At 47.8% G+C, this 17641-nt stretch overlaps 1 protein-coding gene across 6 annotated transcripts in view; it reads right to left on the reverse strand.

Moving 5' to 3' along the window:
• Positions 1 to 17641, reverse strand: part of ITGA9 (integrin subunit alpha 9) — a 339913-nt gene that overhangs the window by 75105 nt on the left and 247167 nt on the right. For all 6 annotated transcript variants that reach the window (XM_073902077.1, XM_025884438.2, XM_073902092.1 and 3 more), the window contains exons 19-20: positions 6008 to 6094; positions 2292 to 2371 (exon numbers count right to left, since the gene is read on the reverse strand). In XM_073902077.1, the coding sequence (XP_073758178.1) occupies positions 2292 to 2371; positions 6008 to 6094 (167 nt within the window). The remainder of the gene's footprint in view (positions 1 to 2291; positions 2372 to 6007; positions 6095 to 17641) is intronic.

The following is a 17641-nucleotide window of genomic DNA, read 5'->3' on the forward strand; positions in this document are numbered from 1 at the left end:
GTTGTGAGACTTGAAGTGATGGCAGAGCTCTGCACTACCCAAGAGAGACCTGAGAATGCACAGGACTGTCCTAGACCATCCCCCTCCCCCCAAGACAGGGAAAAGACTAACCCCACCAAGTGGGCTTAAAGAGAGTACGGGACGTAAAAAAGATGCTTTGTGATTGCCAGCGAATGCGTCACGCTTGCCAGATGAATGGGCACAGTCCTGGTTCCCGCTGACGTTATATATTCACTTGCTCATTATCTATCCCCCTGCCCCCAGCACACTCGTTCCCCAAGAGTAGGGACTTTGCCAACATCTTACACAGTGCCTGGCTTGTGGAAAGGGCTCAAACATTTGCAGACTGAAAGAGTGAAGCATGCCTGCCCTGGGCTAGGTCTTCTCTCATCCCCTGTAGGAAGCTGTGTGTCTGCCTCCATCTCTAGACTGGAGCCTTCTTGAGATGGTTTGGGAGGCAAGACTCGCTCTCATTCATCCACGATCCCTCTCAGCCCTGGTCTGGTCCTCTCCCCGTGGCAACCACTTGATGATCGTGCAGGGGAGTGGACAGAATGGTCCAAAGCGTGACTCCTTGCTCTCTCTGGGGGCCAGAGACAGCGGAGCCGGTGCCCCTGCTATTCTGTTCAGCGCATCACCCCAACAGGCTGGCCCCAATCTGGCTCATCTGAAGTCTGGGAAATGGCATTCTTTATAATTCGGAATGTGGGATGAGGAGCTCCTTCTCAGCTCCTGAGGGCATTCTCTTCCACAAAGGAAGGCTTGGGTTGAGCACCCTCATTTCAAGGGTGACCATGCAGGTGGTGGTGGTGGTGGGGCTTTAGTTCCATAAAGCTGAGCCCGTTGCTTCACTCTGTACCCCAGATCCTGAGGGTCTTTAGGTCTGAACCCTGTGCTAACCTTGTGACTCCACTGAGCATCCTTCCCTGGTTGACTTTCAGCCCCTGGTTCCACTGCCTGCTCACCCAGTGTCTGGCCTTCCAGTTTCCTGGCCTCTATTAGCCATGCAGTCCCTCATTTTGTTTTCTCATCATTTTCAGTGGCTCCTGCCTGACCTTGGCCTTCAGGGTGTTTGGTTCAGATCGCCAGACCACCTCTGGGATGGACTTAGGATTCTTGGCATGAAATTTCCTTTGGAGGTTAAGGTAACTATAGATAAGACACAATAACTGAATGTAATGCATGATCCTTGACTGGACTCTGGACCCGTGAAAAAGGGGCTGAAAAGTCCTTGAGAAGACTAGAACTACTGGAGCATGGACTATAGAGGAGATAAAAGCATTGTGTCAGTGTTACGTTTCTGACATCTGCTGTACTGGTTACTGAAGAAAATGGCCTCATTCTTAGGAAATGCACACTGGGGTCCTCATAGGAAGGACACATGGTTTCTGCAACTTACTTTCAGATGGTTAAGAAAAAAAACTATATGTAGAGAATGATAAAGTAAATGGAGGAAAGTGTCAGCATTGGGTGAGGCTGGGTAATGACTGCCTGAGACTTCCTTGAATTATGCTTTGCAACATTTCCGGTAAGTTCAAAATCCTCTCCAAATAAAAATCCAAATTACAAAAGTAGCCTTGGGTATCCAACCTACACCCCAATCAAAGTTTGCTTCTTCCTATTCACCCACCTAACTTCCTCTCCTTCCACCCTGCTGTCAGCCAAGTGCTACCCAAATGGCGCTTCAAAGCCTATGTGGATTCTGGCTGGTGGAGGCAGCTGACAACCCCTAAGGCCCTCCTGTGGCTTGAGGCCACACTGGAGACAGAGGGGCAGGAGTACACTCCTGAGGGTAGAAGTCACCCTGCACAGTCCCCTGCCCTAACTCTCCCTCCACCACAAGGTGTCCAGGACAAGCCCTCTCTCGAGGAGCATGTCTTGGGACCTCTGACAACAGGCCTGGCACAGCCCTCAGGCTGCTGTGCCCTCTCCCTGCATCAAGGAATACAACCCACAGAGGAAGTCTGTGAACTAACCAACCACATGAACTTGAATCAGAATCCTCACCTCCCCCAGTCTGTCTCTCCTTGGCTGTAAAAATCATTACCTCCGACCCAGATGATCCCCAGTCCCTCCCAGCTCAGTCCAACCTGGCTAGCTGCATAAGCACAACTGGAGAGACACCAGCCCTGAGAGCTCCCATCCCAGCCAGTGTTCTGGGGCTCTATCGCTCAACTGTTTCTTCCTCCTCAGCATCCTGAGCATCATCAAAGCGTGACCAGGGACTGTCCTTTCCTGTTCCCATAAATCTGTATCTTTGGGGAAAAAAAAAAAGTAAAGCTCCCCCTTACCTCTGAGCAGTAATGATGAAGCTAAGGACTTCCTCTTCCCCAGACAGGTGGCTTGTGTCAAAGATCACGCTGAATTCGTACTAGGGGAAAAGAAAGTGACATCTGAACTCAGCAAGCATTCCACACTTAAAAATACCACAGTCTTCTGCAGTTTATGACCTCTGGAAGCTCATTTGCATGACAAGCTTTATTTTTTTATGCGTATCTTTCTGGTTGCCAGGCCAGAGATATAGCTTTAGCAATAAAACCAAGCCTGGACTGTGCTCTGTTGAGAGGCACGTTATTTTTCAGCAACTGAGGGTCTCTAGGAAGCGATATGTTTGTCTCTTAAACCAGGCCTTTCTAAGTATCGCTCCCACACCATCTTCCTAATGTTTGCCACACCTGCGCACCATATCACCTATGTTATTTACTGTTACTTTCATTGCCACTTTTTTTGTTTAAAGACTACTTTATTTTTTTAAATTTTATTTTATTTAAATTCAATTAACTAACATATAGTGTATTATTAGTTTCAGAGGTAGAGTTCTGTGATTTGCATATAACACCCAGTGCTCATTACATCATGTGCCCTCCTTAATGCCCATCACCCAATTACCCCATTCCCCCACCAGCAACCCTCAGTTTGTTTCCTAGAGTTAAGAAGCCCTTGTGGTTTGTCTCCCTCTCTGATTTTGTCTTATTTTATTTTTCCCTCTCTTCCCCTATGATCGGTTTCATTTCTTAAATTCCACATATGAGTGAGATCATATAATTGTCTTTCTCTGACACTCTCACTTAACATAATATCCTGTAGTTTCATCCACGTCATTGCAAATGGCAAGATTTCATTTTTTCGATGTCTGAGTAATATTCCATTGTGTATATGAACCACATCTTCTTTATCCATTCATCTATCGATGGACATCTGGGCTCCTTCCACAGAGTGTGGACATTGCTGCTATAAATATTGGGGTGCAGGTGCCCCTTCGGATCACTACATTTGTATCTTTGGGGGTAAATACCGAGTACTGCAATTGCTGGGTCATAGGGTAGCTCTATTTTCAACTTTTTGAGGAAACTCCATACTGTTTTCCAGAGTGGCTATACTACTTTAGCAGGAAAATTTCTATCATGCTCACAGATGGGAATCAGGATCACTCATCAGTAAGAGAAGTTTGTCATAAAAATAAATGAACACAAAGCCCCACTGCATTCTGTGGCCTGCTGAGGGCTCTGAGCCTAAGGTCTACTCTATTTTGGTAAGAGGGAGATTAGCAAGAGCTAGGGAGGTGTTGAAGACAGGCTGGCGTTATGGGAGACTTTCTCCTGCATGTGATCCAGGAGAAGGAGTGAATAGGTAATAACTGTCTCGCTGTTAGAGTCAATGTTGTTTAGTGCAGTGTCCATGTTTGGCCTAAAATAATCTCAGGAGCGGCCTACCATCATCTCAGGCACTCCCCATGGCAAGCATCCTATGACTTGGGGAAGACTGCCCTGAGCAAATGGTTTTCACCATGTACACATTGGGCATGTGTGGGAATGTGGGAGGGACCCCCTGGTAGGGGTTACAGGGCCAGGCTTGACCACAAACTGAGTATGTGATCTTGGCCAAGACACTCACTCTCTTTGCCTTTCAATAAAAATGAGAGGATTGACACAATGCTTCTTAAGTTTCATCGTAAGAGTCTGTGATTATTTAAAAGCTAAGTACTTGGGTTCCTTAGTCACTAATGCTAGGCACTGGTCTACCTTTGCAACACTGGATTCAACTGCACTAAATGTGGCCTGAAAGTAATGAACGCTGACCCATCAGAGAGAGCGGACACCGGACATCCCTCTCGAGACAGAAATTTCTGTTGCTGCGGGGCTCTGTCAGTCGCCAGGGAGGGTGGGGACAGGGAGACAGGACAGGAAGCAGAGCTGGAGGACACAAAGGAAGGGAAAGTCAAAGGGACAAGAGTCAGAACTGGCAGGAGATCTGAATCAAATACTCTAAAGACCCAGGTGAGGTGAGAAGCCAAAATCGGAGAGGGGGGCCTGGGAGAACGGAAGGTCAGAGACTGGGCAGGCTGGTCGTGAGAGACAGAAACAGATGGCCACCAGAGTAAGCTGACGGTGCAGTCACGAGGCTTAGCAGGCCGGCTGCAGCCTGATGAGCCACAGGGGCTGAGGCACGGGGCAGGGCAAGCCAGGTGTGGACATGGGTGGTCCCCGGCCCTGCTGGGTCACTCCTTGGGCTCTCTCTAGGGACTCAACCCTAGACCTCCTGCCTCCAGCTTTAGTGTTGCTCCAGTCTAAACCTCTGTATGTGGGAGGAAAGTAGCTGCATTACCACCGAGCTGGGAAAAAATCCAACTTTCCAACGTTCCTACTTCTGTTGGTTCCATGACTATTTTGAGAGTTAATGACTTTTGACAAAATTTAATGCTCCAGAATTCAACGTGGCTTTGTTTTCACTGTATTCATTCTTATGACTACCCTCTCTTTATGGTAAGTGATCCTGGATCCGTATGTGAGAGTGATAAAATTTTCCTTTTAAAATAACCTTTAAGCTAAAACTAGGAAGACACACCTTAGGTTTGATTTGGGATGTTGGCTGGATTTTACCCATGAAATGGCAACTATTAATGTTTTTCAATTAAGTAGATTTTCTGTTGCTGAAAAGATTTCAATGAAATGTGTGTGTGGAGGTGCCACGTATGTTTCTATGGGCAATAATGTCCAGGGTTCAAGGACATTAAAAGGTTCTTAAAAGGGTTAGGAATCGTGGATGTAAGAGCCATCGTCATTTGGAGCAGGCACCTTCAGTGGGGCTGAGGGGTTCGAGTGACTTGCTACGAAATCAGCAAATCTTCTTTCTCACTTGAACTTCTCACAACTGGCTTGCAAAACAGCCACGAGGTACTGGGACCAAAATGCCTTGGAGATTAAAACAAGTTGATTCTGTGACATAGGCAGGAGGGAAGGATTAAACTTTCATTATTTTTTTTTTAAGGGGGGAGAAAGTTAGACAAAGGAATATGAAATTTCCTTCAAATCATAGCAGGAAAAATAGCTTCCATTTCAAAAGGCAGACCTGATCTTTTAGATTCTAGTTTTGCTTCCAACAATCACATCTTCTATGTATCTTTGCATATCCTTATAATACTGGCACATACCAGAATGTTCCATGAACGTTTGAATACGCTGGACCATATTATTGTTTCAGCTTAGAAAATTTGGCTCCGTATAAATACCAAAGTGAGTCTAATTTCTTTTGCTTTAAAAAAAAATGAATTGCAATACCATTATTTATGTTTTAAGAATTTTAAGAGGTCTCTTCAGAAAATTGTGAGTGCCCAGGGGAGTGACAGTCAGAACCGTAGGTCACTAGCCCAGACCACATTTCTCCTATATAGTCGTACTCACAGTGGCATGGAATGTCCCAGAGAAAGATTTTTAAGGAGGCCAACCAGATCGTGCTTGCCAAAGTACCAAGGCCATGGTGTGTCTCTCACATTTGGGGTATGTCATGTGGATCAAAGAGGAACAGCAGTGGGGAGGGCCCCTGTGGAGTAGTAGATCGCGCCCCCCCTCCTTGGGAGCTGGGCAGTGCCATTGTGCAAGGCAGGGGTGGGGTGGGGTTGGGAGGGATAGAGGAAGCCTGGGGGGCAGGGTACAGCTGACAGGGCAGGTGGCTGATGGGAAGGGCTGGGGGCCTGCTGCAAAGTAAGTGTCCCGTCTCTGCCCCTTACCTTCGATTTTGACCTCATGAAAGGGAATCCCACGCTGCATTTGAGGAAGTCTGATTCGAGCAGTTCACAGGAAATGCCCATTTCCTCCTGAAAGAGAAAAAGCACCAATGGATGGGCTGGCTGCGTGGAGACAAATGTGTGTAAGTGGCCTCCGCAAGGCAAACTGAGACTTCAGCAGACGCGGTCCTTCTTGGGGGAAGTTCCCGGACAATATCATTGTTGGCTCGGGTGGGAGGGAAGCCTGCGACCAGGCTGAGTCCCCAGTCCTCCTCTGGCAGCCCACCCTTCCCATGAGCTCCGTGGGAAGGCAGGCATCCAGAACATTCTTAACTAATGTTTCGGCTCTGAACCTTGGTGCTCTCCTGTTGAACTGGGCCAGGCTGCATGTGAGCCAGATGCCTTCAAAAGTTTGGATGAAACACAATCACGTCATCTTCCTGGACACTTTCTCCTAGCCCACACTCTAATCCTGCCTCTCAAGATCTTGCTAGTTTAGGAAAGACAAACTAAGAAAATCACACCAAGGAAAATACAGGGATTCTTTCCATAGCCTGAGGTGGTGAGGGCTGAGCTGGTCCCCTGCAAGCCTTCCCAGGTACAAGAGCAAGGAGAGGTCTCCTAGTGTAGCCTGCTGAGGCTGGACTCTATATACTGAGGCACGAGAAACCAGGACAGGGGTCGTGGGGGACTGCTGTCTTTCTACCTGGACACGTGGTCTACAACCAAGGTCAAAGGAAAGCCAGGAGGCTCTTCATAACCCACAGGTTCCAAGTTACTGAAGCCAAATCAAGACTTCCATGTTGTAGATTTTGGAGAAGGAGAAGCCACAAAACTAGCACTTGCTGAGTATCTAGCAGCCAGGACATCAAAGTTCAATGAGGTCATGTGCCTTCCCCAAGGTCATTCTTGGTGGACTCTAAAGTTGTTCCCACTATCAGGAATACTTTTCCTCAGTCCTCCTTCCAAGGCTTACTTCATGCATCTTGGCCCCAAATCCTCCCGGGTGCCAAGTTCACACACATAGTGTGGAAGCGGCACAGGATTCAGAATGGACCCTGAGCTTCTATGGGGTAACTGCGTCAGCATATCACCTACCATGATCAGCGTGAAGGGCACGGGTCTGAAAGATGTTAGTCCCCATCCTTGAAGAGCTCATAGCTTAGAAAGAAGAGACCTCCCAGCAGACAAACAGACATTTACACGGAAGTGTGAGGGGCTGCTCTTGGAACCTAGAGGATATGCATCGTCAAGTTCAGTAAGGAAACCAGAGGATAATTTCTCAAATGCTGTCTCAGGACCTGCATGTCCCAAAGACTGGTCCTAATGATTCACTGTGGGGGCTTTATTCCCATCTCCTTCCTCCTGTTCCTCCCTGCAGAAACAATGTCCACAACTGGCCCAAGGAGAAGCTCCTCTAAATCCTAGCTTATCAATTTGTGGGCATCAGGGGCCGCGAGCCCAAGCCTAGGTGACATTGGTTCTCAGTTTCACATCCGTCATGGGGTATAATTACTCTCAAGAGCGTCTCAGCATATATATAAATTACATGAGTTCTCAACCCAGTTCTAAACTCCCTTTGTGAAGTTCCATACCTCACTGGAAATCCCTTTCAAACCAGGAGAGAGGTTTTCCATTCAGGTCAAAGGTCTATCCATTCTTGAAGTAAAGATTCATTGCCCCGAAGACTTTTTAGTTTTTGCGTGGGTGTAAAGGAATGACTGTGACTTCAAAATTTGCTCTGGAACTTGAGAGGACCTCAGTTTACTTGGCTTTGGCTTCAGACTGCTTTTGATTATTCAAGAGCTGCTGAAATTACTTCTTTTTGTTAATTCCAAAATGCTAGAAAGTAAATGCACAAGCCAGCATTTATTGCATTATTCCGAGTCTCTCTGCCACCCTACATAGTCTACTAGAGATTGCAGAATTCTGGTTGGACCTTGGTGGGGCTAGGCAGAGAGAACAAAAACCATAGAGCTCTCCAGGATGGAGAGTGCTCAGTGGACGATTCATGACTCACACACTCCTGGTGGTGCTATAGGAAAGGATGACATGCATCACCCTTCTGCTGCCTGTCAGAACCAATACAGCCCTCCTGGGGTTATTTATTTCTATGGTCCACTCTCCTACTACAGTTGTGAGGTAAGCAAACACTATGATTCCCTGTGTGGATGGTGTGGGTGCTGGTCCTAGAACCCCTTTACTACATGGGTTCAAAAGCCCCCAGCTGAATGGGAGCCACGTTGCCTGGGGTGGGAGGCGGGAGGGTTACAACACCCACCCCCAGAAGCATTCTGCAGCCTCGGATTGACATCCCTCTGCCTCCAGGTAAGACCGGCTCTGTAGTGCAGCTTAGGTTCCAGAGCCCCCGTGGGATTAGGCTGAGGCAGCCTCCAGCTGACAGCACATCTGTTGGGTTCCTTCCTCTGCCCCCTTCTGCTCCCTTCACTCCTCTTCTTTCCAGAGCATTCCCCTAATAAGCTGCTTGCACAGAAATCCCCATCTCAGGTTCTGCTTCTGGTGAACCTGACCTCCTACAACGCTCTTTATAGCTGAGGCTCCCGGCACTGAGAGCTGCTGGAAAGGACGGGGCATTTGCTTCCAGGTGAGGAACGACAGTGGAAGGGGAACATCACATGCTAATAAATCTTTTTTAAATTCACACTAACCAAGAGAAAGCTTATCTAACTGTAGTTTATGAAATCTGGATAGCCAGGCCCATCAGGGGAGCAATTTACCCCAAAGCAGCATTGTTTGTTCCGGTTTCACATCAAGCCCAGGGCATAACTAAAAAACAGGCTCATTATAAAGCCATTCATACCCTTGGCAGCCAGGCAGGCAACCTTGAAGGCACAGAGAGACCCAGTGAGGCTTCAAAATAGTGATCTCTTGGGGGTTGCCTATTACTTCTGCCAGACACTTGGTGCCCACCAGCAAGTACGTGGGAGAGGTTCCAGACATCAGGCGTCTCCATGGCTCTGCCTTTTCCCATGTCCCAGTCATTGCCTATCCTGAGTTTAGGTTAGAGATTGCAACTTTATCATTGTTGCAAGACTTATGATGATCGGCTCTCAGCTGACTGGGGACACGGACCAGTGAACAGACTTCTGATTACCCAATTCAAATACGGTACAATCTACTGCAGAGGGAAACTAAGACCTTGCTGCAAAAGAAGCAGACTTCCATGAAATCAATGAAAGTGATGATGGAAAACTGCTCAAGCCACAGAAAGCCACTGATAAATCTGGATCTGGCTGAGTTAGATCACGTAACTGATAAATATCCCTGGATGATAACACTTTAAGATGCTTCTAAAGATAAGGATTTAAATAAAAAAAGATCAAGAGAAGCCTTTGGAAAAAATATGCCATTGTAAAAATGACCTTTTGTGGGCACCTGAAGGGCTTAATTGGTTAAGCCTCTGCCTTTGGCTCGGGTCATGAGCCCAGGGTCCTGGATTGAGTCCTGCATCCGGCTCTCTGCTCAGCGAGGAGCCTGCTTCTCCCTCTCCCTCTGCCTGCAGCTCTGCCTACTTGTGCTCTCTCTCTCTTTCTCTCTCTCTGACAAATAAATAAATAAAATCTTTAAAAAAAAATAAAGATGCTAATAAAGCAAATAAGCTTTTGTCTTGGGTCTAAGAGATCCTTGACATTATAATTCCACTGTTACAAGAGGTGTTAAATGTAAGATAATATAAACTTATTTCCATATTTCAAGTAAATGTCCTAATCAAATCTTAAAATTTTTTTTTACTATGAAATTTTGGATCTTATTCTAAGAAGATTCACATAACTGGCCTTTTTCCCAGTCCCACTCTCCTTGGCTAACAAGGATCTCTAATACCATAAAATGCTATCAGGGCTTCTCCCTGGAGATGGAGTGATTCAATTTAAATGAAATTAATTTCTTTTTAACTGACACACATTACTCTTAGGATCAGGAAAACATCAATGAACATTTTCTAGAACATGTGATGAAAAGCATGCTTGATTTAGGCACATTCACCTCTGTATCCTCAGTGCCTGGCACTGAGCCTGGCACTTAGTAGCTCCTGAGTTTGCGCTTATTAAATGAATGGGCCTTGGCTGGTCGAGGATTCAGATGAAGGGACTGCAAGAAGCAGCTCATTTGCTGGTCTGCCTGGCATGGGAGATGCTTGCCTTGGCAAAGGCCCCCTCTTTTCCAGACATACCTCAGCTCTCCCAGGCCCGGGAGCATGGCCAGTGGAGCCAAACCCCAGCCCTGATCGTAACGTGCAGTGGTTGACAAGAAGAATCAGATAACGAAGTAAGGGAGCCCCCTTGGCCTTTGGACTTGTTCCTCCCAATCACACAGCGTTTGATTTCATTCTGGAGTGTGCTTTATTTGACCACCAACACAGTGCTCTTTGGGAGCAGCAAATCTGCAAAATCTGGCAAGGGCTCAGCGCCAGGAAAAGTTTGAAATTTGACTTCTCACTTTTTAGCTTCCTCATGGGTTTGTCAAACTGAAAAGGACACGCATGTCCCCATGTCTGGCAATTTGGTGTTCATTTAAGACCCCCTTCCTTCATCTAGGCACTAGAGGTGTGATCCCTATGAGATGGTAAGAGAAACCTCCATGTTAACTCAGTGAATACAGAATTTGGATAAATTTTGGAAGCACTTTATCCCCAATTCTCTAATCAACTGAGGAGTCAGAGGTGAGCAGTGGTCCCCAATAAGCTGGCCCAGGGAGAACAGAAAGATATATCATTCCCAGGAAATACTTTATTGCCTACTCGACCATGAGTCAGCCTGAACCTCACCAGAAAAAACAGTCCTGTTCCTGGAGGGGAATCCTTTGGGACAGGGTCCATGAAATTCCTACCCATGAAGAAAACCACATGAGCTTACAGCATAGAAAGTGCACAAGTTAGCGTCCCAGCTTTAATTACTGGTTCAGGTCTGCAACAGCTATGTGTCGTCAGGCCAACCATCCTTTCCCTATGCCTCCATTTCCTTTCCTGTCAAGTGAAGTTGTGACATCTGCCCTCTAGGACTTTGTTGGCCTGGTGGTGCTGATGGCTATAACGATGGAATACACAGATGGCCCCTACTCAGTAATGGCTCACTACGTGCCAGGTAGCTCCTCTCAGTGGTAGCTTCCCTTTTGAAGCCATTTTATAAGGAGGAAACTGGAACACAAAGTAATTATATCACTTGCCCAGGGGTTTCTAGCTGGCAATGTAAGAATGGATCAGAAGGGGCTTGGGGTGGGGACACCAAACAAGGAACAGAGAAGGTCCCCTTTTCCCTCTCCCCACCAAAAGAATCCATGGAAACTAAGCCTGAAAGGTGGGGGAACATCACTCAACAAACCAAGAGCAGCCTTTATGGAACTTGGAACATATGGTGAGCCTAATACGGACGCCCAATGCGGCTGATAGCCTGGCAAGGCTGGGTCAGTGGTTACAGACCTCCTGCCAGATAGGCGCTGCAGCCGAGCAGTCCGAGGGAACCAGAGATGATCACCCACACACATGGGGGATTTGTAGGAATCGGGCCAAGAAAGCACTACAAAGCAAGTTCCTTTCTTAAATTTTGTCAAAACCCCATTTGGAAGCCAAGGCCCAGACTATGCTGGGTTTGTTCTTTCCATGCTTAAAAAAGTGAAGCAAGCAGGAACTATAGTCAGGACAAATGTTTGAGATGGATGAACCACAAAACTGTTAGAGCAAAGCTCCCCTGTGACGCGGAGTATCAGAATTTGGTGAGTGCATGTTAAGCCACTCTGAACCGATCACAGGCAGGCACAGAAGGAGCAATTATCTGATCAAAGGCGAGTCTTCTCCCCAACAGTCCTCGTGGCATTAGAAAAAAAGTGCTCTGAAAGCTTTAAAATGAGTAAAAATATTACATTTTGAAAGCCAGTATGAATTAGAAATGAGTTGAATAGACTTATTCCTGTAACATTACCTTCTTGGTGCATTATATCAACCCTGTTTAGAGCTAATCTCTATATTTTCCCAAAGTGCGGACAAATAAAAACACCTCCCCAGTGCTGGTGATTGCTCCCTTTGGGACCATAGGCATACGAACTTGAGAATATAAACAAACAAATACAAAGAAATCAACCAGCTCTTACTGAAAAGCCCCAAATGAAGAGACCAGTAAGCCATGCCTTCTAGGGCTGAAGAAGAAATTATTTGATTTTCACCTAGGAAGTTTGTCCTCCTGTTAAATAGAGGCAATGTCTTATTCTAGGATCTTTTAAAACATGGTTTCTATTCTTAGATTAAAAAAAAAACTATTTCCCAGAGCTTGCCAATTCTTAATCAACCAGCTAAGAATTCAATGTTGCATTCTATCTCACAAATCAAATTATTTTGATTTTCTATTGCTCTTTTCCTTTTCCCTACAGGCTGACTGGAAAATCAACAAGGTGGAGACTTCTCCCAAAAGGACGGGAAAAGAATTTAACATCATGGCATAAAAACAATTTATGAGTGGTGTTTGGATGAAAAGGTTTTGTAGGAGTCAAGTGTTTGAAGGGTACTTATTAAAATCCCGGCCAGGAATCTTGGTTAGAAATGTACTCACAGTGAAGAATTTTACCCCGCCTACAAAACCACTTACACTCCTGCCCACTCAAAACTTGTTTTCAAAGGATTTTGTCCCTAAGGGCCTTGCTACTCAAAGTGTGGTCCTTGGGCCCATAGCACCAGCCTCACTTGGGAGCATGCTAGAAATGCAGACTCTCAGGTCCCACCCCAGACCCGCTGAATTAGAGTCTGTATTTTAACAAGATGTCCAGGTAGCCTCTGTGATCATGACCATTTGAGAATCACTGCTCTACATCACTGAGCCCACCGGCTCGGGAGACAGGATGTCAACCCATGGAGACGACCTTCCTTATGCTCTCTACCCTCCAGAAAAATAGGTATACTGCTGATGCTATTTGAAGGCTACTGTCCGTGTGGGGACACACTTTTCCGGAGCTGGAGATCTGCCCATTCACATGTCCCTTATCTAGGTTCCCCCGAAAGCAGACTCTGGGACAAGGGGGTGACTTCTGGGCACTCCAGGAAGGAGTGGGCAGGTATGCCACCAGTGGGTGAGAAAGCTGGGGCATCTATCCTTCCATATCCACCTGTCCTTGGTTGAGTTGTTCTGGAAACACCGACTGTCCTGTGTTTCCAGCCCCTCGGTACTTGACTGTAGTGCACGCCTGTAGCCAAGAAAGCCCCAAGCGGAGAGACACAGGCAGGCCTCGGCCTGCAGAGGAACTGGCACAGGTGGTCTCCAGGGTGGGTGGAGGGGACACAAAAGGACATGAACAGTGGTCCCCTGTTGTCTCCCATCTCCACAAGCAGTTGGGGTGGGGAACTGTGGACCCCGGACAGAGGCAGCTACTGATGAACTTGCCTTGGCCACAGACGAAGAGACAGGGCCTCAGAGAGGACCTCTCCCCAAGGACTGTGTCTCCACACAGCATGCTGGGGCCTCATGGAGGCCTGTCTCTGGGGGCAGCCGCCTACTCATTGCTTCCCTCAGGTTGGCGCATATCTGCTTGGCCACCTTTGGACACACCTCAGGACTCTCCTTAAAGAACCAGCATCTTCTTTTAGAAGGATTCCTCCCTCCTTTTTCTTTTCTTGATGCCACAACACATCAGCTCTAACCTCTTCCCACCCAGGTCAGCACAAAACCACCTCTTAGTGGATGCCCTACTCTCAACTGGTCTATAAGCTACTCCGGGTGAATCTTAACACACTCCTTGGTTCACTTTTACTTAAAGACCTTCAGAGATTATTACCAATCAACACCCTTCACTGATTTCTAGCTGGAGTGTGCACGGGAGCTGGCTGGGGCCAGAGACACCATGCACAACTGTGTGGGCTGTTTACTCACAGGAGACCTGGCTGTGGGGAGAGGGGCTGAACTCCAGCCCAGACTGCTCTCCCCAAGTCCTGCTCCTGGCCAAGAGGCTGGGGACCACCAGAGGGGGCACTTCTCTCTGATTTGTATGACGTGCCAGAAAGACCATGTCTGTGTGCAAAGCTTTCTAAAAAAGACCCAGATGGAAGCCCTGCCCTAGACCCACTGAATCACAGCACACAGCATGGGCAAGCATTCGCTGAAAGCTCCCTGGGTGGTTCCAACGCTCACTCAAGTTAAGAACCCTCAAAGGTTAGATTACGTCATGACCTTGTTAAAGATGCCGATTGCGGGCCCCACCCTCCTGAGTGGGATTTTTTTTTTTTTTTTTTTTTTTTTTTTTTTTTTTTGATGAGAGTGAGAGAGAGAGAGAGAGAGAGAGGCAGAGGCAGAGGGAGAAGCAGGAGCCCGATGCGCGACTCGATCCCAGGACCCCGGGATCACGACCTGAGCCGAAGGCAGACACTTAACCATCTGAGCCACCCAGGCGCCCCCTGAGTGGGATTCTTAAGAGCAGAAGCGGGGTCAGAAGATCTGGATTTTGAATCACCTAGAGCAAGTGTTCTATGTCAGCTTTTGAAACACTGACCCCAAGGGCGAGGACAGTCACTGCCGTTAGGGAGGTGAAGAGATTGAGAGCTGGCCTGAAGGGAAAAAAGTGCCTTCCCTGGGTTCTAACTCCCTTGAGGACAGGACACCTGTCATTATGCCCTCCCCTGCCCAGGATGGGAGCCTCACAGACCACTGCCCTGCCCCCATGCCCTCAGGGCGGTGACAAAGAGAGAAGAACTGGAAAGACCGTGGCCAGCTCCAACACGGGTGCTGGCCTCCCACTGCCCCCAAAGAAGCCCATCCATTCATTCAACAAGTGTTTCTTATTTTGCCTCAAATGGGAAACAGCTCCTATAGAATAATTCGTATGTATGAGATACGCATGTTTTCTGTTACGTCTTTACATCCATTCTCTCATTTAATAATTATTTCTTGGGCAGCCTCGATGTCCTTCACTGCTTTTATAAGCAGGCCCTGTTGTCTCCCAGGTGGTGCTCCTAGCCTGTGGGGAGGGAGAAGGACCCGGCTGCTAGAGGAAACATCCCTGTAGACCCAAGTGTGATGACTGCCTGGGTGGGGTGCGCTCAGCGGGATGACATGCAGCTCCGTGTATAAGAGAAGCTAAGAACACATAGGTCAAACGCTATTATGAAATGACAACAAAAAATACTATTCTTAACACGGCAAGATCTAGCTGAGGGCCCCCTTATTCAGAACTGTATCTAGCAGACTAAAAGGCAGAGGATGGATCCCTGCAGGACCTGTGCTCTGCTATTAATTTACTCAACAGGTATGAGTAAACTAATCTCATGTGCTAGGCATGGAGGTCCGAAGCAAGCTTTCCCACTCCATGCCAGACGCATAGTGACTGCCTTGGTGTCTGGTCCAACAGAGCGACATACACCAGCTGCGGGCTCCAGCTGCTGGAGATGCCCACGGGAAGGACAGAGAGGCGAACACAGGCTGTATCTCAGGATCTTCAGACTGCACACCTTCCAAGGAAAAGCCTGATGCCAAGAACCTCGAGGCTCGATACCACAGTCAGAACAAGTCCATTTTACAGCACTGAATTGAGAAGGACCCACTACTGTAACTAAAAGGTTATGTGTCCTTTTTGTATTTTCAAGGGAGATGGATTGGGTTTCCTAGGATTGTAGTTGGCTTTCTCTATATTTGGTTTTAACATTTTCAGTTAATTGGCCACTTACGTAAACTGACCCACACAAAGAGTAAGAGTTGCTTTTGGTTGTTTTCATGGCTAGGTTTTAAATTCAATCTTGCTAGAGTTGTTTGTGAAAGATCTTCGGATTCTTCCTGGTTCTTGCAAAAAAAAGGATGAGCTGCAGGTTCATAACGTTGCCTAAGAGCCAGTATGTTCTGAACTTGTTGGATGTCAGAGGCTGGCTTGGCTGCAGGGCACAGATGAACGGACTGGCTTCTTCATGGCTTCCCATGCCCTGGCACTGCAGACGGAATGGACTGATCAGCACTCTGTGTGTCTCCCTCACAGGCGGTTTTGCTCATTCTTTAGTCTCCCTTTGACGATGTTTTCATTTGTCTTGCTTTCCACACTGGTTTTTAGTGCCACTTTGGATGGCTAGACTGACCACACACCACCCCGCTCACAGCAGGGCATGGAAGGAGGCAGCGCCCCCTCCACACCCCCATGCCTCTCTTCCCATGTGGCCATGCACAGTGATTTCCAGCTGCCAGCACCTGTTTGTGAACGTGGAGAGATGGACATGCTTAGGAATTCACACCCCCTTGGGGGGACCCTTACCCAAGAGCCCCTGTCCCCGACTGGGAAGCGTAGAGAAGGGACCTGTACTTTGTGCCAAAGTTACCCACCTAATCTTTCTCGCCCCCTGAGAACTGTCATATACCTTTGCTTGGCCTCCTTTTCCACTTCCCTACTGGTTTCTCCTGGAAACACTTCCTAGTAAATTACTTTCACGTGATGTCTTATCTCAGGACTTCATTCTAGGGAACTCTGAGACCATCATAGACACACCCAGCTTCCCTCCTCTCTCTGTGCCCCAGCTCGGGGATGCCAACCCGGCACCAGTGGGAGCACTTCAGGCTTTGAGCAAATGGCCTCCCAGGTCTTAGAAAACCTCTCATTCTCTCTAATGCACAATGCCGAGCAGGGCTGCTTTACTGGGAATGCCAGTTCTAAGCAAACCAGGCTCTTTTGAAACAGAGAATTCCACCTGCCAAACATGAAGGGTGCAAGCTAAGACGGCGGTGTAGACAGACTTACATGACTCACGTATCGATTTTAATCCACTTAAGTGCCTCCTAAACATGAACTCACATAATTATTGTTCCTAAGCGTCTTCCCTTTGTCCACTTTGGGAAGGAGGCCTCCCACCCCGTCCGCATCAGGCTCCAGGCAGGGACCCTGAACAGCAGGTTAAAGCCACTCTCCTCTTTACAGAGCTTCCCAGGGGAAGGACCCGGGACCCTGGAAACTTCTCGGCTTGTGATTGCACAATGGTTTTTTTCAAACTGACTTGGGTTCAAGTCATAGTTTGACCACTAACCCAGTGGTGCCTTAAGTGCCTCTGTAAAAACACAGATAGTCATTCCTACCCCACAGCCTTGCTACAAGGATTTAGCAAGTCACTATGGTGGCTGCCATCATGGTTGTGGTTGCTTCTTGGCTCTCTCGAGGGACTTTTCACGTGTTTCCTTTGCCCTGCCGTCTACATTGGCTGGCAAGTCCTAAGCTGTTCAAAGCCCCTCCCAGAAATATGACCCTCCACCTGGCTGGGCTGCCTGAAAAAACAGGAGACAGAATTAATGTGTACTGAACTCTGGTCACATGGCAGACACTGCGCTTAAGCACTTTGCTAGGATGGACAGACTTATGCTTCTCAACAACCCTACGAGGTATCAGATCATCCACTTTGCAGATGAGGATCCAGAGGCCCAGGGAGGGTGAAGGAACCCATCCAAGGTTGCATGGGAGCGAGCAGACTCACCCCAGGGCCCCTACCGCCTCACACACACCGGTCTGCAAAGGGGCCTTCAGGGCGCAGGGTGCACGGGTTTTCCTTCCTTTGCTCTGTGATAACCTGCCTACAGCACAGAGGTTCTCAAACTCTGTTGCCATCAGACACACACTGCGGGGACTCACCCCCAGCACTTCTGATTCACAGGGGACCAGCCTGTGCATGTGCTTTCC

This window comes from Callorhinus ursinus, unplaced genomic scaffold (assembly GCF_003265705.2).
Source record: "Callorhinus ursinus isolate GAN/ISIS: 27379988/994484 unplaced genomic scaffold, GSC_fseal_2.0 scaffold1, whole genome shotgun sequence".
In the NCBI taxonomy this organism is placed as follows: Eukaryota; Metazoa; Chordata; class Mammalia; order Carnivora; family Otariidae; genus Callorhinus; species Callorhinus ursinus.